Raw genomic sequence first — 22,582 nt, forward strand, 5'->3', positions numbered from 1 at the left:
TCTCTCTCGCTCCTCTCTCTGTCTCTGTCCAGCTGCGTTCCTGTCCAGCCTGGGCCAGTATGAAATTGTCATCCCGGTTCGCGTGGGGCCGCAGGGCGAGACCCTGGACACAGAGGATGGGGGTGCAGACAGCCCCAACCACTACCGGCGGAGCCGCCGCAGTGCTGAGGACCAGCAACAGGACCCGTCCCAGCTGTACTACCAACTCTCCACCCCCAAAACTAACTTCTTCCTCAACTTGACCCTGCAGGGGGGACTGCTGTCCCACCAGTTCCGTGTGGAGTACTGGAGGAGGGGCCATCTGGCCTGGAGCCACCCTTATGCCCCCCAGTGTCTCTATGTAGGCCACCTGCAGGGTCAGCCCCACTCCAGCATGGTGGCTCTCAGCAACTGTAACGGCCTGGTAAGAACCTGACCCATCTAGTACTGCTAGCACCACTGGCCTGTTGTCCTATAGTCTCTTGTCTTGTTGTCCTAATTTGCTGTTGTCTTGTTGCCCTGTTGTGTTGTTGTGCTGTTGTCCTTGGCCTCAGGGGACCCAGGGCTAATGGAGCTCCAGAGGATTCCTCTGAGTGTAACATTATGATTCAGTGTACTAGGTTAGCTCTGAGCCTGGACTAGACCAGGGCATCTGTCTGGCCACATACTATTCTAGGCCTGGAACAGTAATGCACCTGCGTAAACAAGGGATTACCAAAGCCCATTCTTATCACCAGACTTCCACTGCTGGTCACAACTCATAACATCACTAAGGCATGTTCACAGCTGTACGTCTCGACCATTCAGTAGCCAGCTAGCACCACCGCCCACGGCAGACCCTTTGATATAATGAAATCAGTCAAATAATACAATTCCAATATGCCTTTTGACAGATGAAAGCATTCTCCTAGTCCATTGATTCTTGTGATGTCTTTACAGCTAATAACTAATTGGGTCCATAATAACAGGGGTAAATACAACCAAGGATTTAATCTGCTCACAAAGTGTTAATAAACCCCACACATAATTACTTGTGGTCAGACTAGCATAACTTAATTCAGCAGGGAATCCGCTGTGTGTCCACGAGAGCATCACTAAACACATTACAGGATTAGGTGCACTCTGAAAGTGCGCCGCTATTGTAGAGACTCAGTGTGACCCTCGGAGGCTGCAGCCAAGAGATCTAATCAGGGGAAGTGTTACAGCGTCTCCCCATCTCCTCTCTGTGGAAAGACTCATGAATCCCCACTCAGATAGGATCACTCTCCCTATGTATTTGACCTACAGAACAGTTTAGGAGAGAGGTGAGAGCCTGTGTTTGTTTAGGCCCAGGCTGATGAGAGACTGATATAATTATCATCCAGGCCAGGGATAGTTACAGTATGTACTGTTTCAAATCAAATCCAGTCAAAATGTATTTGTCACATGCACCAGATACAACGGATGTAGACCTAACCGTGAAATGCATGCTTACGAGCCCTTCCCAACAACGCAGAGTTAAAATGTATAATCAAAATAGTAACACTAGAGGAATAAAATACACAAGAATGGAGTTACATACAGGGAGTACCAGTACCAGATCAATGTGGAGCTATATACAGGGAGTACCAGATCAATGTGGAGCTATATACAGGGAGTACCAGTACCAGATCAATGTGGAGCTATATACAGGAGTCCAGTACCAGATCAATGTGGAGCTATATACAGGGAGTACCAGTACCAGATCAATGTGGAGCTATATATAGGGAGTACCAGTACCAGATCAATGTGGAGCTATATACAGGGAGTACCAGTACCAGATCAATGTGGAGCTATATACAGGGAGTACCAGTACCAGATCAATGTGGAGCTATATACAGGGAGTAGCTGTACCAGATCAATGTGGAGCTATATACAGGGAGTACCAGTACCAGATCAATGTGGAGCTATATACAGGGAGTACCAGTACCAGATCAATGTGGAGCTATATACAGGGAGTAGCTGTACCAGATAAATGTGGAGCTATATACAGGGAGTACCAGTACCAGATCAATGTGGAGCTATATACAGGGAGTACCAGTACCAGATCAATGTGGAGCTATATACAGGGAGTACCAGTACCAGATCACTGTGGAGTTATATACAGGGAGTACCAGTACCAGATCAATGTGGAGCTATATACAGGAAGTACCAGTACCAGATCAATGTGGAGCTATATACAGGGAGTACCAGTACCAGATCAATGTGGAGCTATATACAGGGAGTAGCTGTACCAGATCAATGTGGAGGTATATACAGGGAGTACCAGTACCAGATCAATGTGGAGCTATATACAGGGAGTACCAGTACCAGATCAATGTGGAGCTATATACAGGGGAAGTACCAGATCAATGTGGAGCTATATACAGGGAGTACCAGTACCAGATCAATGTGGAGCTATATACAGGAAGTACCACTAGATCAATGTGGAGCTATATACAGGGAGTACCAGTACCAGATCAATGTGGAGCTATATACAGGGAGTACCAGTACCAGATCAATGTGGAGCTATATACAGGGAGTACCAGTACCAGATCAATGTGGAGCTATATACAGGGAGTACCAGTACCAGATCAATGTGGAGCTATATACAGGGAGTACCAGTACCAGATCAATGTGGAGCTATATACGGGAAGTACCAGTACTAGATCAATGTGGAGCTATATACAGGGAGTACCAGTTCCAGATCAATGTGGAGCTATATACAGGGAGTACCTGTACCAGATCAATGTGGAGCTATATACAGGGAGTACCAGTACCAGATCAATGTGGAGCTAAATACAGGGAGAACCAGTACCAGATCAATGTGGAGCTATATACAGGGAGTACCAGTACCAGATCAATGTGGAGCTATATACAGGGAGTACCTGTACCAGATCAATGTGGAGCTATATACAGGGAGTACCAGATCAATATGCAGAGGTACAAGGTATTTCAGGTAGATATGTACATGAAGCCAGGGTAAAGTGACTGGGCATCAGGATAGATAATAATAAGGTATTTGAGGTAGATATGTACGTGAAGGCAGGGTAAAGTGACTAGGCATCAGGATAGATAATAATAAGGTATTTGAGGTAGATATGTACATGAAGGCAGGGTAAAGTGACTAGGCATCAGGATAGATAATAATAAGGTATTTGAGGTAGATATGTACGTGAAGGCAGGGTAAAGTGACTAGGCATCAGGATAGATAATTATAAGGTATTTGAGGTAGATATGTACATGAAGGCAGGGTAAAGTGACTAGGCATCAGGATAGATAATAATAAGGTAGTTGAGGTAGATATGTACGTGAAGGCAGGGTAAAGTGACTAGGCATCAGGATAGATAATAATAAGGTATTTGAGGTAGATATGTACATGAAGGCAGGGTAAAGTGACTAGGCATCAGGATAGATAATTATAAGGTATTTGAGGTAGATATGTACATGAAGGCAGGGTAAAGTGACTAGGCATTAGGATAGATAATAATAAGGTATTTGAGGTAGATATGTACATGAAGGCAGGGTAAAGTGACTAGGCATCAGGATAGATAATTATAAGGTATTTGAGGTAGATATGTACATGAAGGCAGGGTAAAGTGACTAGACATCAGGATAGATAATAATAAGGTATTTGAGGTAGATATGTACATGAAGGCAGGGTAAAGTGACTAGGCATCAGGATAGATAATAATAAGGTATTTGAGGTAGATATGTACATGAAGGCAGGGTAAAGTGACTAGACATCAGGATAGATAATAATAAGGTATTTGAGGTAGATATGTACATGAAGGCAGGGTAAAGTGACTAGACATCAGGATAGATAATAATAAGGTATTTGAGGTAGATATGTACATGAAGGCAGGGTATAGTGACTAGGGATCAGGATAGATAATAATAAGATTAAAATAAAGAACAGAGTAGCAACAGCAAATGATGAGTGTAAAAGTGTGTGTGTGTGTGTGTGTGTGCGTATGTGCTGTATGTGAATGTGTGTGGGTTTTGTGTGAGTGTCAGTGTAGTGTATCCACTGAGGGGAGGGGAGGTGTCATAGGGCTGGCTGTAGACAGTGCTACTGTAAATGGCCTGACAGACAGCAGAGATAGGGACTTCCGTGCATGTCAGTTTTTGTCCCGTCACCACCAACCTTCAGAGGGCCCCTGGCTTTTCCAGCAGGGGGTGATCGTGGCGGGCGGTGAAGAGTACCTCGTCGAGCCTCTGACCCCGGCCGAAAACCTCACAAGGGCGGAGAGGGGAAAGGGCCGCCCCCATGTGGTTTACAAGAGGTCATCTCTTCGCCACCAGTACATGGACCAATCCTGTGGGGTCATCGGTAGGTAGAGCTGTCTGGGTACTGGGCACAACAGAACCCTTTAAACTTGCATGTTTCACAGGTTACGATTGGATCAGCATAGTTTATGATACTCTGTACAGCAGTCTCAGTTTACAGGGCATAATAACCTCGTTTTAATACATTCACCTTAATGTCACTCTTACCATCAGTCAAAATGTTGTGGAGTGGCTCTTATCAGATAGTGTACCCTTTCCTCTATCAGTACCATCAGCCCCTATCTCTGTCTGTGTGACTGTGTCTCAGATGAGAAGCCAGGTAAAGGCATGGCCTGGTGGCAGAGGACTCTGAAGACTCCTCCCAACCCCATCGGCCGAGGCCAGCTGCCCCTGAAGAGGTCTGTGAGCAGAGAGCGCTACGTAGAAACACTGGTGGTGGCCGACAAGATGATGGTGGGGTACCACGGCCGCCGGGACATCGAGCAGTACATCCTGGCTGTCATGAATATTGTAAGTTTCACATCGAGTCAGATCACTACAACTGGCAGGGTGGAAAAGTCGGGAAAAATGAGAAAAAGCCCCATAATCTCCTATTGTCCAACTTTATTGTGTCTGTGTTGAGGATTGAGTCTAGGATTGCTGTTACTGTGTTGAATGGTTCTCCTGTCTTCACCTGCAGATAGTGTAGCTGAGGTCATGACATCTGCAGTAGTATTTCTTTTACAGGATATCACTTCACACCCTGTCGCTCAGATGGCTACACACACACACTCATGTCTGGAATGCCTTTAATGAATGGTTGGCCTTATTTTACTGTTCTGCATCCATCCTGTCACAAAAGCCCATTCAGAGGAAACTACAGAAGCACATTGTAAAGTAACCCAAATTACACAAGTTGTGTCAATAATGACAAGTGTCTTTCCCTTGGGTTGTAAGTAGTAGTGATGAATGATGTGTCAGCTCTTTTTAAGACTGGTCTTTTCTTGTTTCCCTGGAGGTCAGGTTGCCAAACTGTTCCAGGATTCTAGCCTGGGGAACGCAGTGAACATCGTGGTGACCCGCCTCATCCTGCTCATGGAGGACCAGGTATTCTCTTCTAGACCCATTCCGGAAAAATCTCTGCCTTTCAATGGACTCAGTGGAGTCTGCATCCATCCACCCTGCCTCTGCTCTGCTCCGCATCCCAGTCCAGTCCAGCTTGGTTTCCCGGGCCAGCATCTATGAGCTCCTTGTTTGTGTCAAATTCTTGGCTTAAGTGTCTTTCCTCCCCTGCTCTCGGTGGAAACTGTCTTGTAAGCGGAGCCGTTTGTGGCAGTGGAGAGAGAGCGACCTGCCAAGCAGCCCAGCCATGACTGCATTTGTTGTTGCTGGTGACCTCTCAGGTCGTTGATATGACGCACATTAGTGCCCTAGAAAAAAAGGGCTCTAGAAAAAGTGCATATAAAAATAAAAAGCTAAATATGAAGCTGGGGTGGGCGGGCGGGCAGGCAGGCAGGCGCGCCTCACTGTGGCCCGGTGTCCTATCCACCTGCTGCCTGGGGATTGACATGAAGGTCATGTCAGTGCTTGGTCCCGGTCCAGTCCACCAGGCCAGTCAGCCAGGCCCCGTGCTGCTAACGGCATGCGGTCAGACTGAGTGCCAGGACAGGGTTACACTCTCTGGCGTAATGTGGACCTAATAAGCCTTCGTACGGATGATTCAAATGGTATTAGAGGGGGACTAGTGGTTTTGCGGTGAAGACACTGTGGCAGTCTAATAACAACCTGTGTGATTCATACTAGACAGCTGAAAATAATCCCCTGTAATTTGCCCTGGGCATATGTCATCTGACAAAGAAAGAAATGAATAAATAAATGTTATGATCATTAGCAGTAGTATTAGTATTATTCTTGCTGTTCGGTCTGTTGAGGTTGGGGTAAGACCAAAAGTAGTCTCGCTGAGAAGAGTGGAGCGGGTCTGTCATTTCCAGCTGAAAACTGCCCCTGGAAACAAAATAGACTAGCCAGCCCACTGAGCCCAGAGATGAAGGATTGTGGGATGAGACAATTACTAGTTATGTCACCACCATGGGCATTCCTGTGTTACGGACCTTACCCAGCTGTGGCCAGGAGAGCATTCCCTCCCCTCTGCCAAGGCGGCTAATGGCAGCGAGAGAGTAAAGCAGAGGGAGCTCCTGTCCTCATCAGCTCAGTCCAATAGCCCCGTGGCAGAGGGCTGGGCTGCCTAATACTAGGCTCATTGCACAGCTATGGTTGAACTGGTAAATTCTGTTTATGTAGTAAAAATGTATTATTGGTCCACATGGGGAATGTATGTCTCATTACTCCTTCTGGCTTGTAAATTATTGTCAGGTCATTGCCGATAGTAAAAGTGGCACATCTATGAAAACCTGAAGGTGATTATACAGTCATTTGATTATTTCACTGTACACTTCCAGATGATGTTGATTTCAGTTTGTATTCCCTCTCTGTCTCTGTCAGCCGACTCTAGAGATCAACCACCATGCAGGGAAGTCCCTGGACAGCTTCTGTAAGTGGCAGAAATCCATCCAGAACCGGAATGGCAACGGGAATGCCATCCCAGACAACGGCATCGCTCACCACGACACTGCCGTGCTCATCACCAGGTCAGCACTCACAGCACCGGAACATTCTTAGTGATTCAGTGAGATAAGCATGCGCAACTCAGACTTTCACATAAGTCATTCATTGACCTCAATGGGAGACTTGCGCAAGAATTCGAGATAAGTGCACAGATCATAAGACAGAATACTGCTCTTAGTACCCAAAGGCACAAGCTAGCATTGTCAATGCACATAATTAAACCCTCTCTAGCCTAATTCCTTAACGATCCACTATTGAGTCTATTGGAAAAGATAATATATTGTGCTCAATTTATTCTTCTTTGGATTAGGGTTTTAGTAAGAACTGACTCCATATTCTGCCCTCTGAGTTCACTGGCTCCTTCTCTTGCCCCATGGCCTCTCATTTTTGCCAAGTGTGCGTTTGTGTCTAGTCCTGTCTGGAGTGACGAAACCTAGGCTGTTCTGCTCAACTGAGCATCTGGAGGGAGAACGCTGTGGAGAGGGAGGGAGAAAGAACGAAAGAGGTAGTGAGAGAGAGAGAGAGAGAGAGAGAGAGAGAGAGAGAGAGAGAGAGAGAGAGAGAGAGAGAGAAGGAATCAGAGTACAGCTGCCTTGAATCTGACAGCCCTGAGCCGGGCCAAGGAAGCAAAGTATAGTTTCAGAAATAGTGAGGCGCTCTATTTAGGGGGAAAACAGCAACAGCAGTAACACAATACTGTAGAGAGATACAACAGAGCACCATTCACTGAAAAACGCTGCTCTGCCCATGCATGGGCCCCTGTTCCTACTCGCTTGTATTCTCTTTTCTTGGAGTGCCTTGGGATGTTTGATCTGTGAAAATAGGTTCTTTATATGAAAACTTTTATCAAAGAGGGATTGAAAATGTCCAGAGGACACTGCAGTAACCATCCTTTTATTTCCTGCCATTGTTCAGGCTGTATCAGTCACTTATCAAGTCTGTTGTGTGTCCATAAGTGCCTCTGAGAGAGAGAGAGAGAGAGAGAAAGAGAGAGAGAGGAGAGATAGAGAGAGACAGAGAGAGAGAGAGAGAGAGAGAGAGAGAGGAGAGAGGTAGGGAGAGACAAAGAGAGAGAGTACAGAGAGAGAAGAGAGAGGAGAGAAAGAGTGGATGTCTGTGTGCATGTGTGTGTGTGTGTGTGTGTGTGAGAGAGAGAGTCTGTGTGTGTGATTACGTGTGTGAATGCTTTTTGCTCAATGTACTGTATGTTTTAGTGTGAGTGCCTGTCAGGGTGTGGAAGCACCGACTGCCAGAGTATTCATTTGAGTAAATGGCCTGGTTTATTTTCCTTGCTGTTCCCAGGTACGACATCTGCATCTACAAGAACAAGCCATGTGGAACCCTAGGTAGGACATCTGGTCAAACCTGCCCCCGCCCAGCCCAGGAGAGGGCTAACCCTGGTTACACACACTGCACACAGGCCGCTTGTTGGGAAGCACTGAGCTTCAGTGTCAGACTGTATATAATCTAGAGCAGCCAGGGGAGGGGATGTGATTCAGAAAACTGCCCTCATTTTCACTTTGCACTCCCTCGCTATTAAGTACTTAACTACCGTATCTCTGTTGCAGCTGACTGACCAGCGTGACTGACTAGCACAGTCTTAAGGTGTCCACATGCTTCCCAGCCAAAACAGTTCGGTAGAGTTCGTGCATATATTATAACGACATTTAGTGACGTTTTTGTTCGTTTTGGACATCGATTCGTTTTTTTTGGGTTGTGCAGGCACATAATTTTTTTTCTGGAGGCATGCCAAAGTTTTCAGCCGAAGTCTACGCCCCTTCGTCAGTGATTCGTCAATAAAGTCTTTGTTTTCATGCACATTTGTTTTATTGAAAAATACCGCACTGAACATCTTAGTTAGATGTAAAATTACGCAGCTAAGATCACTTCGGCAAAAACATCAAAGTTAATGACAGATTTCTTCAGTTATCTTAGATTAATTCAGACTTTTTTAACAGACAAACAATACTATTGACGTTTTTTTCTCGTTTTCAAGCAACGTCTTTTAAAGGAGTATGCGAGCACACTCGTTCTGTTCGGCTAGTCGAGTTCAGCTAGCCGCCAGCCGAACTAAAGCATGCTGATGCCTTTAGAGTGACATGTAGATGCAGAATCAAGGTTTTTAGGTTTTGGTTAAGTTTATATAGATATATAAAGGTAACTGCCAAAATAAAGGAAACACTTGATTAAATCAAATCAAATTTATTTTTATATAGCCCTTCGTACATCAGCTGATATCTCAAAGTGCTGTACAGAAACCCAGCCTAAAACCCCAAACAGCAAGCAAAGCATGTGAAAGAAGCACGGCATTAACTGAGGGATAAAAAGTAGATTGAAAGCAGGTGCTTCCACCCAAGTGTAGTTCCTGAGTTAATAAAGTAATTAACATCCCATCATGCTTAGGGTCATGTATAAAAATGCCCAGTTGCCCATTATTTTCACTACCATGGCTACAAGAAGAGATCTCAGTGACTTTGAAAGAGGGTTCTCAAAGGTGTTTTAGTGTGTGTGTGTGTGTGTGTGTGTGTGTGTGTGTGTGTGTGTGTGTGTGTGTGTCAGTTACCAGTTCTCAACCCAATTGAACACTTATGGGAGATTCTGGAGCGGCGCCTGAGACAGCGTTTTCCACCACCATCAACAAAACACCAATGGTGTTGCATCCCTCCAATAGAGTTCCAGACACTTGTAGAATGCCAAGCCACATTGAAGTTGTTCTGGTGGCACAATGCCCTATTACACTACATGACCAAAGGTATGTGGACACCTGCTCTTTGAACATCTCATCCCAAAATCATGGCCATTAATATGGAGTTGGTCCTCCCTTTGCTGTTATACCAGCCTCCACTCTTCTGGGAAGGCTTTCCACTAGATGTTGGAACATTGCTGCCGGGACTTGCTTCCATTCAGCCACAAGAGCATTAGTGAGGTCGGGCACTGATGTTGGGCGATTAGGCCTGGCTCACAGTCGGCGTTCCAATTCATCCCAAAGGTGTTCAATGGGGTTGAGGTCAGGGCTCTGTGCAGGCCAGTCAAGTTCTTCCACACCGATCTCAAAAAGCCATATCTGTATGGACCTCGCTTTGTGCACAGGAGCATTGTCATGCTGAAACAGGAAAGGTCATTTCCCAAACTGTTGCAACAAAGTTAGAAGCACAGAATCGTCTAGAATGTCATTGTATGCTGTAGCGTTAAGATTGGATCTAAGGGGCCTAACCATGAAAAACAGCCCCAGACCATTATTCCTCCTCCACCAAACTTTACAGTTGGCACTCTGCTTTGGGGCAGGTAGCGTTCTCCTGGCATCCGCCAAACCCAGATTTGTCCGTCGGACTGCCAGATGGTGAAGCGTGATTCATCACTCCAGAGATCGCGTTTCCACTGCTCCAGAGTCCAATGGCGGCGAGCTTTACACCACTCCAGCCGACGTTTGGCATTGTGCATGGTGATCTTAGGCTTTTGTGTGGCTGCTTGGCCATGGAAACCCATTTCATGAAGCTCCTGACGAACAGTTCTTGTGCTGACGTTGTTTCCAGAGGCAGTTTGGAACTCGGTAGTGAGTGTTGCCAACCAAGGACAAACAATTTTTCCGCGTTACTTGCTTCAGCACTTGGCAGTTCCATTCTGTGAGCTTGTGTTGCTTACCACTTCACCACTTCACAATAACAGCACTTACAGTTGACTGGGGCAACTCTTGCAGGGCAGAAATTTGACGAACTGACTTTTTGGAAAGGTGGCATCCTATGACGGTGCCACGTTGAGTCACTGAGCTCTTCAGTAAGGCCATTCTACTGCCAATGTTTGTCTATGGAGATTGCATTGCTGTGTGCTCGTTTGTATACACCTGTCAGCAACGGGTGTGGCTGAAATAGCCGAATCCCCTAATTTGAAGGGGTGTCCACATACTTTTGTATATATAGTGTAAGACACTTTATGTTGTTGTTTCCTTTATTTTGTCAGTTACCTGTGTATGTTATGTGTTAGCATGTAACTGTATGTATTTTGACATTTGCATAATCTCTGTATGCATGAATGTGAATGGACATGTATGGCTATGTTAGTGACAGTATTGTGTGTCTGTCTGTTCCAGGTCTAGCACCAGTGGGAGGGATGTGTGAGCCAGAGAGGAGCTGCAGCATCAACGAGGACATCGGCCTGGCCACAGCCTTCACCATCGCCCACGAAATAGGACACACGTAAGGAGCTCGCCCACATCACCTATATCACCCTTTTACTGACCACGGGACCTGACCAGGAAAATCATCAGAGCCCCAGTTCTAGCCTTCGTCACAGTCATCATAAACACACCTTTGACACACACAGCCTTTGGCGTTAGGCTCTGTTTCTGCTTTATGGACCTGCGCTGTTTCAACAGACCACTCTTTCACTGGTGTTACCTGTGACCCCACACAGGAGACCCTGCCCCTGTCTCTGGCTTCTGGTCCTGGCTTCTGGCCCTGCCCTCTGCCCTTACCCAAGCACCCCTGGCCTGGGCTGACCTGAGCTAAACTTATCCAAAGCCCAACCTCCTAGTGAGATTGCTGTTAGATTAGAGCCGTACCAGAGGGAGAAGTTACGTAACTACCTCCATGAGTCATTTCCATCAATTGAGAACGTGTTAATAACTTTATATTTTCTTTCAGTCATGTGCTATTTATAACAAGTGGAACAAGTTACGAGTGTGGCCGGTACAGTATTTCATTCTGGGCCTACCACAGTGCCTGGCAGTAGACATTTCTTTTGTACCTTCCCTCCAAGACACTTTGTTTTACTTGCTGGCCTGGCATACCAGCCGATCTGCCTCTGCCTCACTTACTCATGCATACATATTTATCTAGGTGTATGCCTGAGTAACATCAGACATGCTCCACTGGACATTTCCAAGCCTCTTCATTCCCTGCCGTGAAAGAGGATTCTGATGTTTTCCTTTCGAAAGCCATTACTTGGTATCATTTTTGAAAATCCACTATTTTTGCAAAGTAATTGAGTGTGTCATTTACCTACGCGTGCACACAGGCCTCAGAGGTATTTTCACAGGTGGCAAACCCATTGGTGCTCCCCCCTAATGGCTAGTCCAGGTACCTTTGAACTGGATGGGGTGCTTATACCCTGGGGCTGTCTAGACGGCGGGCCTTGTCTTTAACTGTGTGTGTGTGTGTGTGTGTGTGTGTGTGTGTGTGTGTGTGTGTGTGTGTGTGTGTGTGTGTGTGTGTGTGTGTGTGTGTGTGTGTGTGTGTGTGTGTGTGTGTGTGTGTGTGTGTGTGTGTGTGTGTGTGAAAGCCGAGCACAGAGATACTTTGCTGTCTGTTAAATCTGCACAGACCTCAGAGACCGAGCTCATGGTGTTAATACGAGTTTAACGTAGATGATATATGAGTAAAAAACGTTCCTTTTGCCCGATACCAATACCCCAATATTTCACACATACTCAGTTAACCAGGTGATATATCAACACAGTGCCATCTCTCTCTCCCTGCAGGTTTGGGATGAACCATGACGGAGTGGGCAACACCTGTGGCTCCCGCAGTCAGGAGACAGCCAAGCTGATGGCTGCACACATCACCATGAAGACCAACCCTTTCGTCTGGTCCGCCTGCAGCCGAGACTACATCACCAACTTCCTGGAGTGAGTCTACAGCTGTCACTGTCATACACAGGACATAGAGTACAACAAAGTGGAAGCAAAAGGATTTATACAGTTGATCATGAGTTTATTGTGGGGTAGATTAACTGGGTGCATTCCAAGTGAGGTGACATCCATCTTTGTTGTGTTGTGAGCTCTTTTTCAGTGTCTTGTCCTGTTTGTATCCCTGTAGCTCAGGCATGGGTTCCTGCCTCAACAACGTCCCCCCCAAGCAGGAGTTTGTGTACCCCACCACGGCCCCCGGCCAGGCCTACGATGCAGACGAGCAGTGCCGCTTCCAATATGGAGTGAAGTCTCGGCAGTGTAAATACGGGGTACCTAATCACCTTCCTCATCTTCTTCCACCTCCTCGAACTCGCTTGATAAGGCTGTATGGTCATTTTTACCAGGCAGATACATTCAGTACTGTATGTGTGGCTCGTGTAGGAATTAAACTCCCAACTCTGGTGTTGCAAGCGCCATGCTCCAATCAACTGTCTGATCCATTAGTACCACGTGCAGATTGTCCTCTGGCATATCTCTGTCTCTCTGCCCACCCTGATCAGGGCAGCATGATGGCAGACAGAGTAGCCACTGGATTTTGACTGATATTTATTTGTCTCCCAGCTAGTTTTTTTTCCCCTTTTGTTATCCAGTCCCACTGGATTTTGTCCCCATGTGTTAAGAATTTATGAAGAAGTCTTGTGCTACCTTTATTTTATTAGACAGTCTATTTTATTGGCCCAACAGCTGAGTTAACGGACATCTGGAACAAAATAGCACTTTATAGTGTCATTATCATTGATACTATGTGGTCAGAGCATATGTATACAATAAAATACAATGGCATAAGTCTTAAATACATTAGGAGCACAGAGACCAGAGGTAGTTGAACCAACCTGGTGCTGTCTGCTCCGTGTCAGTGGGCCCTCCTGGCTGGGCTCATCAGGGCATGTTGTCTCTATATGAGCTGAAATGGACGCACTCTGACAGCTCTCTCTGTGCCTGCAGGAAGTCTGCAGCGAGCTGTGGTGCATGAGCAAGAGCAACCGCTGCATCACCAGCAGCATACCCGCCGCTGAAGGAACCATCTGTCAAACCAATACCATAGAGAAAGGGGTAAGCACTGGGATGTTCCATTGCCAGCAGAAATGGGGGTGTTTGGTGTGCAAATGCCAATTTGAAAAAAATATATATTTCAGGAGTTCCACAGCTTGTCCCTACCCTGTGTGTGTATTTCAGTGGTGCTATAAGAGGGTGTGTGTGGTCTACGGGACCCGGCCAGAGGGGGTGGATGGCGGCTGGGGTCTCTGGACTCCCTGGGAGGAGTGCAGCCGTACCTGTGGGGGAGGAGTGTCCTCCTCCATCCGCCACTGTGACAGCCCCAGGTGAGTGGTGCTGCAGATGGAGGGTGATGTGGATTTGAACTCTGTCTATAGGGATTTGCCATTCGATTCCCAGCCACTGTACGACTGTAAAGTTATAGGATTGTATCTGGCTGGCTCTTCCTAACTTCCAAGCACAACTGTTTGTTGAGGATGAGAGACATCAGTCTACCACCAATCATTTTAACACCCCACTATAATCACCCACGTGCGACAATGACAGCCGTAATAAAGTTTTAACACAGATAGTGGCAAACTGACTTCTCTCTGGTGTTTCTACTGAGGAGTTTGATTGGCTTGGATAGCTGAGTAATAAAAAGACAGACTGTCAGAGATTGAAACAGGGTGGTAGAGCCCGGCCAGCCAGGCGGGAGGAGAATTGAAGCCAGTGTCATTGGGGAGTTATTGTTAAATTGCACTCAGATGTGTTTCGCCTTTGCTTCTCTGGTTCCAGGCCAACCATTGGTGGAAAGTATTGTCTGGGAGAGAGGAAGCGCTTCAGATCGTGCAATATTGACGTGAGTGGTGGAGCAGAGCGAAGCAGCAGCTCTCTCTGAAAGGCCTACAGTACCATCACATACTCATCCTGGCCAGGCCCAGCTCTCAACTCAGATCTACAGCTCTCAGAATGATCTAATTAACCGCAGCCTGCCCAGCCCCGAACTAAAGCCCTCACTTTGTGTGTGTGTGTGTGTGTGTGTGTGTGTGTGTGTGTGTGTGTGGTGGAGTGTAGAGGCTACTGTGAGTTCAGTCTTACTGTAAATGACTGCTGGTAGCGAGAGAGACAAGGGAGGGGATACAGTGGGGGCCTGAGATTTGACTGACATACAGCTGTTCTGTGCCGCTCTGTGTGTGTCTGTTTTAGGAGTGCCCTGCAGGCTCTCAGGATTTCCGGGAGATTCAGTGCTCCGACTTCGACAACATTACTTTCCGGGGGAAATTCTACACCTGGAAACCCTACAGGGGAGGTGGGTATAGTATGTGTGTGTACCCCCTCCACAGCAGGCTGTGTTACATCATTACAGAGGTGTCTGCTCGGTGGTCATTGCAGGCTGAAAACGTCTGTAGATATGGAGAGAGCTGATATTAGAGCAGACACACCTGGAGTTTCCAGATAGAGAACAGAGCAGCAGCAGATGGAGAGAGCTAAGCAGCAGCAGATGGAGGGAGCTGAGCAGCAGCAGATGGAGGGAACTGAGCAGCAGCAGATGGAGGGAACTGAGCAGCAGCAGATGGAGGGAGCTGAGCAGCAGCAGATGGAGGGAGCTGAGCAGCAGCAGATGGAGGGAGCTGAGCAGCAGCAGATGGAGGGAGCTGAGCAGCAGCAGATTGAGGGAGCTGAGCAGCAGCAGATGGAAAGAGCTAAGTAGCAGCAGATGGAGGGAGCTGAGCAGCAGCAGATGGAAAGAGCTGAGCAGCAGTAGATGGAGGAGGGAGCTGAGCAGCAGCAGATGGAGGAGGGAGCTGAGCAGCAGCAGATGGAGGAGGGAGCTGAGCAGCAGCAGATGGAGGAGGGAGCTGAGCAGCAGCAGATGGAGGGAGCTGAGCAGCAGTAGATGGAGGGAGCTGAGCAGCAGTAGATGGAGGGAGCTGAGCAGCTGAGTACTGCCAGACAGTGGGCCCAGAAAGGGAAGAGGGGTGAGCAGAAAAGAAGACAGGAGAAGAGGGGAAAGCTGAAGAAAGTTTACTGTCTGGCTCCCATATGCTTGTCCTGGAAAGTCTATCCCCAGCTGGAATTCCTGTGCTTGATGAGCGCTGCGCTGGACACAAAAGATAAATACTTTCGACGACATAACTGCCTTTAATCTACCATAATGGCTTACAGAGAGGCCCTCTCCAACTCCAGGCAACAAGTGCTTCTTTCATCAAGTCAGCTGATTTTACAATGGAAATCCCTTGCAACTGTTAAAATACTAGCTGTGCCATGGTCTGCCCTGCATTAGGGCCAGATCCCAAATCCCAGCCCCCTTCTCTCCCCTCACTCACTCACTCCTTCACTCCCCATTCCTCTTTCTTTCTCGGTCTCTATCCTGCTTTCTTCCCCCTCTCTTGCTCATTTCCTCTCTCCTTCTCTCTGTCCTGTACTCAGACACCTCTAGCAAGCCGTCGGCTTGGCTCAGACAGCCAAGGACAGTTCATTAAATAAAGCGTGCAGCGTTTTAGCAGTCATATTTGTTTTTTGAGAGGCATGAGCCATTCACATTGTTGCACTCAGTCCAACAACCTTCGCAGGCAGCCTTCCTCCAGCAGGCCCCCCAAGTCAGTCAGTCAGCCCGCATCCATCCATCCATCCAGCATCCAAACCTGTTTCGCTTCAGACTGGAAGCAGGCATGCCAAAGCACAGCACCATGGGAGTTAGAGTTTTCCATCATCCCACCACTTTATCGTCCGCTAGCCTCGCAGGCAGCACATAGTGTACCTGTATCTACTGTGCCAGCACAAACAGAGCCCAAAGTGAACTTTTCAAACAGTGGAACTAGCTGGAAATGGGTATATTTGGCTAGTGCACAGCCGTGGCAGTATTAGATTACTTGTTAAGGCCCATAAAGTGATATGTTAGTGCACGGCTGCTCAACCAGTCCGCAGGGGGGTTACAGTGCAGGGAGTTGGGGGGGTTGTGGTGGGCTATGACACTCTGGCTGAGAGAGGCTTCCTGGGAGACTTAGTGGAAAGTCTGTTTCCTGGTCCTGGTTGTGACTGCCAGGGGTTTAGGGCATGATTAGCATTTTATTCCTGCTCTCACATGACCAGAGCCTGGCCAGGTTATAATGCTGACCAAAGGGTGGTGATGGTGAGTAAAGTGAGACCATGTGTGTGGTTCTGTTGTGTTGCATTGTGTGGATGTGTGTATGTGTGTGTATGTATGTGGGAGCAGGTGTGCTGGTGTGTTTCCGTGCTGAGACATTGATTGGCCTTGTCAGCCAGTAAGAGAGCTCAGTGTGGTCGCTGGCATGTTCAGTAATATGGCAGAAATGAGAGCACCTGTCAGTGCACAAATAACCCCACCCCCATTCCCCCCTCTCTCTCCCTGTCAGTTTTTCTGCTAGTCTGCATGATAACCACATTCCGCTTTCACAGGGAATCTGCTGAGAGATGCACTATTTCTGTTAGCTCCCTCTGTTTTTTTGTTGTGAGCTTTTGTGTGGTTGTGGGGGGGGGGATTAATCACATTCAGCTGCTTGTTCTCTTGATGTTAGCAATCCAAACTGTGCTCTCCTCCCTATAGACCCCCTCTACCTCCCCCTCTGCTTTTGGCACCCGAGTCCTTACAGCTGTGGGAGAACAAATGAACTGCATCGAACATAAAACCCAAAGTCTAATTAAAATACCATGTGTGGCCATCAGACACATTAGAGCACCCTGTGGGGTTTCTCAGTAATGAAGGTGAACAGCTGGATTCATTGTATTGTGCTTCCCCCAAAAGGAGGTATCAGGCCTCACTGCTGGAAGTGCTAAAAAAGCAATTTGTTTTTGTGTTTGGCATTAATGTTGCTAACACGACACGGCAGCAGAGCAGCATACAAACACTGGTTTGAACAATGAAATGAAGTGAAAGACAGTGTGTGTACTATATAAATGGCTGAGCTTGGTGTTGTTGTCTCTGCTGGGATCCTATAGGGGACCTCCACAGCTGCTTTTCTGGTCAACTCAAGCTAGCTTTTTATTTTCTCTTTACCCTCCTTTTTCTCCCCAATTTCATTCTTGTCTTATCACTGCAACTCCCCAACTGGCTCGGGAGAGGCGCCCCGCAAAACATGACCTGCCTAACCGCACTCCTTAACACCCACCAGCTTAACCCGGAGGTCAGCCGCACCTATGTGTCAGAGGAAACACTGTTCAACTGGCGACCGGGGTCAGCCTGCAGCCCGCCACAAGGAGTCACTAGAGCACAATGAGCCAAGTAAAGCCCCACCCTCCCCTAACCCAGACGACGCTGGGCCAATTGTGCGCCGTCCTATGGGACTCCTGGCCACGACCAGTTGTGGCTCAGCCCAGGAATGAACCCGGGTCTAGTAGTAACGCCTCTAGCACTGCGATGCCGTGCCTTAGACTACTGAGCCACTCAGGAGGTCCTCAATCTAGCTCTTTATCTGGCTATGTGTTGTTTACCAAGAGTATTACATGACACCTAATGTAACATACAGCTCTTAATAACCTCTGACTTATTTCTTATGGTATTGTCAAGTCCTTGCCAAAACACATGGGCTCTTGTCAAGATCTTTTTGTAATGGCTTAGATATTGGACTGACAGACGTAAGGTTGCGGGTTCGAGTCCCACTTGGGCTTACCTCAGAAATCTAAATTGAATGAGGGATCTGTTAGTGTTTGCCTGTATTGATTTATTGTCTCATGTTCCTCTTCTCTGTGCTGCTCTGTTGACCAGGTGGAGTGAAGTCCTGCTCTCTGAACTGCCTGGCGGAGGGATATAACTTCTACACAGAGCGTGCTCCGGCTGTGGTGGACGGGACGCCATGTCGAGACGACTCTCTGGATGTCTGTGTGAACGGAGAGTGCAAGGTGAGACTGTTCTGTCCTTTCTATCCCTCATTTATCTCCCTCTTTTCGTCCCTCCCATCCTCCTACTCGTCTTGTTGAATGGGAAATCCATTTGAATTCAATCACTTTTTGACAGCACCCCTTTTGATTTGAACGAAACCTTCCATACATATTAAGATAGCTAGGTGGGACAACCACTTATCTCAGTCATAATAAGTACATTTTTCTTCAATAAAGTACAGTCAGCTACACATTCAAGGGTTTTTCTTTATTTTTACTGTTTTCTACATTGTAGAATAATAGTGAAGACATCAAAACTATAAAATAACACATATGGGGAAGAAAAAAAATATATATATATATATATATTTCAGCTTTATTTAACCAGGTAGGCTAGTTGAGAACAAGTTCTCATTTACAACTGCGACCTGGCCAAGATAAAGCAAAGCAGTGCGACACAAACACAGAGTTACACATGGAATAAACAAACGTACAGTCAATAACACAATAGAAAAGTCTATATACAGTGTGTGCAAATGAAGTAAGATTAGGGAGGTAAGGCAATAAACAGGCCTTAATGGTGAAAATTTTGCAATTTAACACTGGAGTGATAGATGTGCAGAAGATGAATGTGCAAGTAGAGATACTGGGGTGCAAAGGAGCAACAACAAAACAACTATATGGGGATGAGGTAGTTGGGTCATGTAGTAACCAAAAAAAGTGGTAAACAAATCAAAATACATTTTATATTTTAGATTCTTCAAAGTAGCCACCCTTTGCCTTGATGACAGCTTTGCACACTCATGGCATTCTCTCAACCAGCTCAATTAACAGGTGTGCCTTGTTAAAAGTTAATTTGTGGAATTTTTTCCCCAAACTTGAAACTCACGCGACGCATATGTAGACTACACCGGTTGTAAAGCAGATTAATGTGCTTCATTTTAAGAATTGAGCAATAAATATAGCAGCACGAGAAAGCTGGGATCCTCTTATAAATAGCGGCCAGTCAAAACTCTTGTTTTCACACACAATTTGCTTACCTCCCTAATAGGTCCACAGACGACGCAATCACACTGCACACTGCCCTAAACCATCTGGACAAGAGGAATACCTGTGTAAGAATGCTGTTCATCGATTACAGCTCAGCATTTAACACCATAGTACCCTCCAAACTCGTCATTAAGCTGGAGACCCTGGGTCTCAACCCAGCCCTGTGCAACTGGGTCCTGGACTTTCTGACGGGCCGTCCCCAGGTGGTGAGGGTAGGAAACAACATCTCCACCCCGCTGATCCTCAACACTGGGGCCCCACAAGGGTGCGTTCTCAGCCCTCTCCTGTACTCCCTGTTCACCGATGACTTCGTGGCCATGCACGCATCCAACTCAATCATCAAGTTTGCAGACGACACTACAGTGGTAGGCTTGATTACCAACAATGATGAGACAGCCTACAGGGAGGAGGTGAGGGCCCTCGGAGTGTGGTGTCAGGAAAATAACCTCACACTCAATGTCAACAAAACAAAGGAGATGATTGTGGACTTCAGGAAACAGCAGAGGGAGCACCCCCCCATCCACATCGACGGGACAGTAGTGGAGAAGGTGAAAATTTTAAGTTCCTCGGGGTACACATCACGGACAAACTGAAATGGTCCACCCACACAGACAACGTGGTGAAGAGGCGCAACAGCGCCTCTTCAACCTCAGGAGGCTGAAGAAATTTGGCTTGTCACCAAAAACACTCAAACTTTTACAGATGCACAATCGAGAGCATCCTGTTGGGCTGTATCACCGCCTGGTACGGCAACTGCTCCGCCCACAACTGTAAGGCTTTCCAGAGGGTAGTGAGGTTTGCACAACGCATCACTGGGGGCAAACTACCTGCCCTCCAGGACAACTACACCACCCGATGTCACAGGAAGGCCAAAAAGATCATCAAGGACAGCAACCACCCGAGCCACTGCCTGTTCACCCCGCTATCATCCAGAAGGCGAGGTCAATACAGGTGCATCAAAGCTGGGACCGAGAGACTGAAAAACAGCTTCTATCTCAAGGCCATCAGACTGTTAAACAGCCATCACTAACATTGAGTGGCTGCTGCCAACATACTGACTCAAATCTCTAGCCACTTTAAATATTAAAAATTGGATGTAATAAATGTATCACTAGTCACTTTAAACAATGCCACTTTATATAATGTTTACATACCCTACATTACTCATCTCATATGTATATACTGTACTCTTACCATCTATTGCATCTACTTGCCTATGCCGTTCGGCCATCACTCATCCATATATTTATATGTACATATTTTTATTCATTCCTTTACACTTGTGTGTATAAGGTAGTTGTTGTGAAATTGTAAGATACCTTGTTAGATATTACTGCATGGTCGGAACTAGAAGCACAAGCATTTCGCTACACAGGTTAGAAGGATTACTTTATCCTATCCCAGGTATTCCTTAAAGAGGTGGGGTTTCAGATGGGCTAGGCTATATGATGGGTGCCATTATGATTTGAAAAAGTAGCACAAAGGCATGCGCTTATTCTTGCCTTAGAGTGCTCTCCCTGGGCATCATTCACAAGTGATAATACATCATTCACAAGTGATAATACATCATTCACAAGTGATAATACATCATTCACAAGTGATAATACATCATTCACAAGTGATAATACATCATTCACAAGTGATAATATTGTCACCCATCAGACTGTTCTCAATTTAATCTTGTCTTATACTAAATATACTAAATAATATACGTGTGAAATTAGTTTTGATTGGACCATTATCATGCACCTGTCGAAAACATAAATTTCAACCTATGCACTTAAATAGCAAATGTAGGGCGCTTCTCCCGCAGTTACTTTTCATGCCTGCCAGGTAGGCTACTCCTGTTGTAAAGCAAAGCAATGTGCTTAATATTTGGAAAGTTGAGAAATAAATATACTAGGCCTAGCCTATAGAAAGCTGTTGGGATCCTCCTGATTTTAAACTCAATCCTATACAAATGTTGCGCAACATGAACTCATGAGCTCTCATGAAGTGTTTGATTAGATTTTTGATTACATTTGCATTGATGTCAGAGTGATTAGAGGGACAACAAAGGGAGACCATGCATGACTTAAACGTAAAAAGGAATACATTTATTAAACTAAATAATAAATACAAAATGTAACATAAGCTGTGGACGTCTGTAGGATCAGTAGTGTATACAGTGTGTGGATGAGTGGAGAGGGCGTTGTCTGGTGAAAACAGACCAAAAAAACAAAAGCGCCGCCTTATTGGCTAAGCATCTCCACAAAGCCAGCCTGCCAGTCAGGGAAGAGAGTGTTGGCTGATGTGGCCACCCTTTATAGCCTGCAGGCCAAGACTTCTGCGTCTAAGTGCTTGCGCCTGTCAGGAGAAACACGGTAGAAGCGCCGCCTTATTGGCTAAGCATCTCCAACATCATGCTCAATGAGATGAGTACGAGAGGGCGTATCAGACAACAGTGCAGAATAACTTTCAATGACTTCAACCAACTCAGCACGTTTGCCGTCTACCGTGTTGCATGGTGAAAACAGACCAGATAACCAAAAGGTGGTGGAAGCCAGCCTGCCAGTGGCTGATGTGGCCACCCTTTATAGTCTGCAGGCCAAACTTGCCCAGGTGTGCCACATCAGTTGACAATCCTCCCAGCTCTGCCCACTGGCCTCCTGCAACAACAGACTACCTAACCCCCCCCCCCCTTAAGAATGGGGTTTCCACCACAAACCTGAAACAAAAACAAGACAGAAACAACCCTCCCTCTCCCACCTCAGCAACCTCGGATCCTAAGGAGCATTTTAAGAGGGAGAGAAAGAGAGACAGAGTCGGGGAAGCAAGAGGGAGACAGGAGAGGACAGGCAAGTTATCCAAAACAATAACAAAAAACTATGGCATGAGAACATGGGACAAGGCATCAGCAAGGACATTTTCTTTGCACTTAATATGACGAATGTTCAAATTGTACGACTGCAAAAACAGCGCCCACCTCATAAGCCTCTGATTAGGGTTCTGCAAGGTCCGCAGAAACGTCAGGGGATTATGATCTGTGTACACCATGAGAGAGGTGCCACCTGAACCAACATACACATCGAAATGTTGGAGAGCCCAAATAAACGCGAGTGGTTCCTTCTCTAACACAGAATAATTGAGCTGGTACGAGTTAAACTTCTTAGAGAAGTA

General features: G+C 46.5%; 1 protein-coding gene across 1 annotated transcript in view; it reads left to right on the forward strand.

Annotated features, from left to right (window-relative positions):
• The window catches only part of LOC106584371 (A disintegrin and metalloproteinase with thrombospondin motifs 10), a 63,121-nt gene that overhangs the window by 15,828 nt on the left and 24,711 nt on the right, over positions 1 to 22,582 (forward strand). The window contains exons 3-16 of the mRNA XM_014169600.2: positions 33 to 403; positions 4,150 to 4,309; positions 4,574 to 4,776; positions 5,269 to 5,352; positions 6,748 to 6,893; positions 8,173 to 8,216; positions 10,958 to 11,063; positions 12,347 to 12,493; positions 12,684 to 12,825; positions 13,502 to 13,609; positions 13,733 to 13,878; positions 14,330 to 14,393; positions 14,741 to 14,843; positions 18,261 to 18,394. Of these exons, the coding sequence (XP_014025075.1) occupies positions 33 to 403; positions 4,150 to 4,309; positions 4,574 to 4,776; positions 5,269 to 5,352; positions 6,748 to 6,893; positions 8,173 to 8,216; positions 10,958 to 11,063; positions 12,347 to 12,493; positions 12,684 to 12,825; positions 13,502 to 13,609; positions 13,733 to 13,878; positions 14,330 to 14,393; positions 14,741 to 14,843; positions 18,261 to 18,394 (1,958 nt within the window). The remainder of the gene's footprint in view (positions 1 to 32; positions 404 to 4,149; positions 4,310 to 4,573; positions 4,777 to 5,268; positions 5,353 to 6,747; positions 6,894 to 8,172; positions 8,217 to 10,957; positions 11,064 to 12,346; positions 12,494 to 12,683; positions 12,826 to 13,501; positions 13,610 to 13,732; positions 13,879 to 14,329; positions 14,394 to 14,740; positions 14,844 to 18,260; positions 18,395 to 22,582) is intronic.

Source organism: Salmo salar, chromosome ssa23 (assembly GCF_905237065.1).
Source record: "Salmo salar chromosome ssa23, Ssal_v3.1, whole genome shotgun sequence".
NCBI lineage: Eukaryota > Metazoa > Chordata > Actinopteri > Salmoniformes > Salmonidae > Salmo > Salmo salar.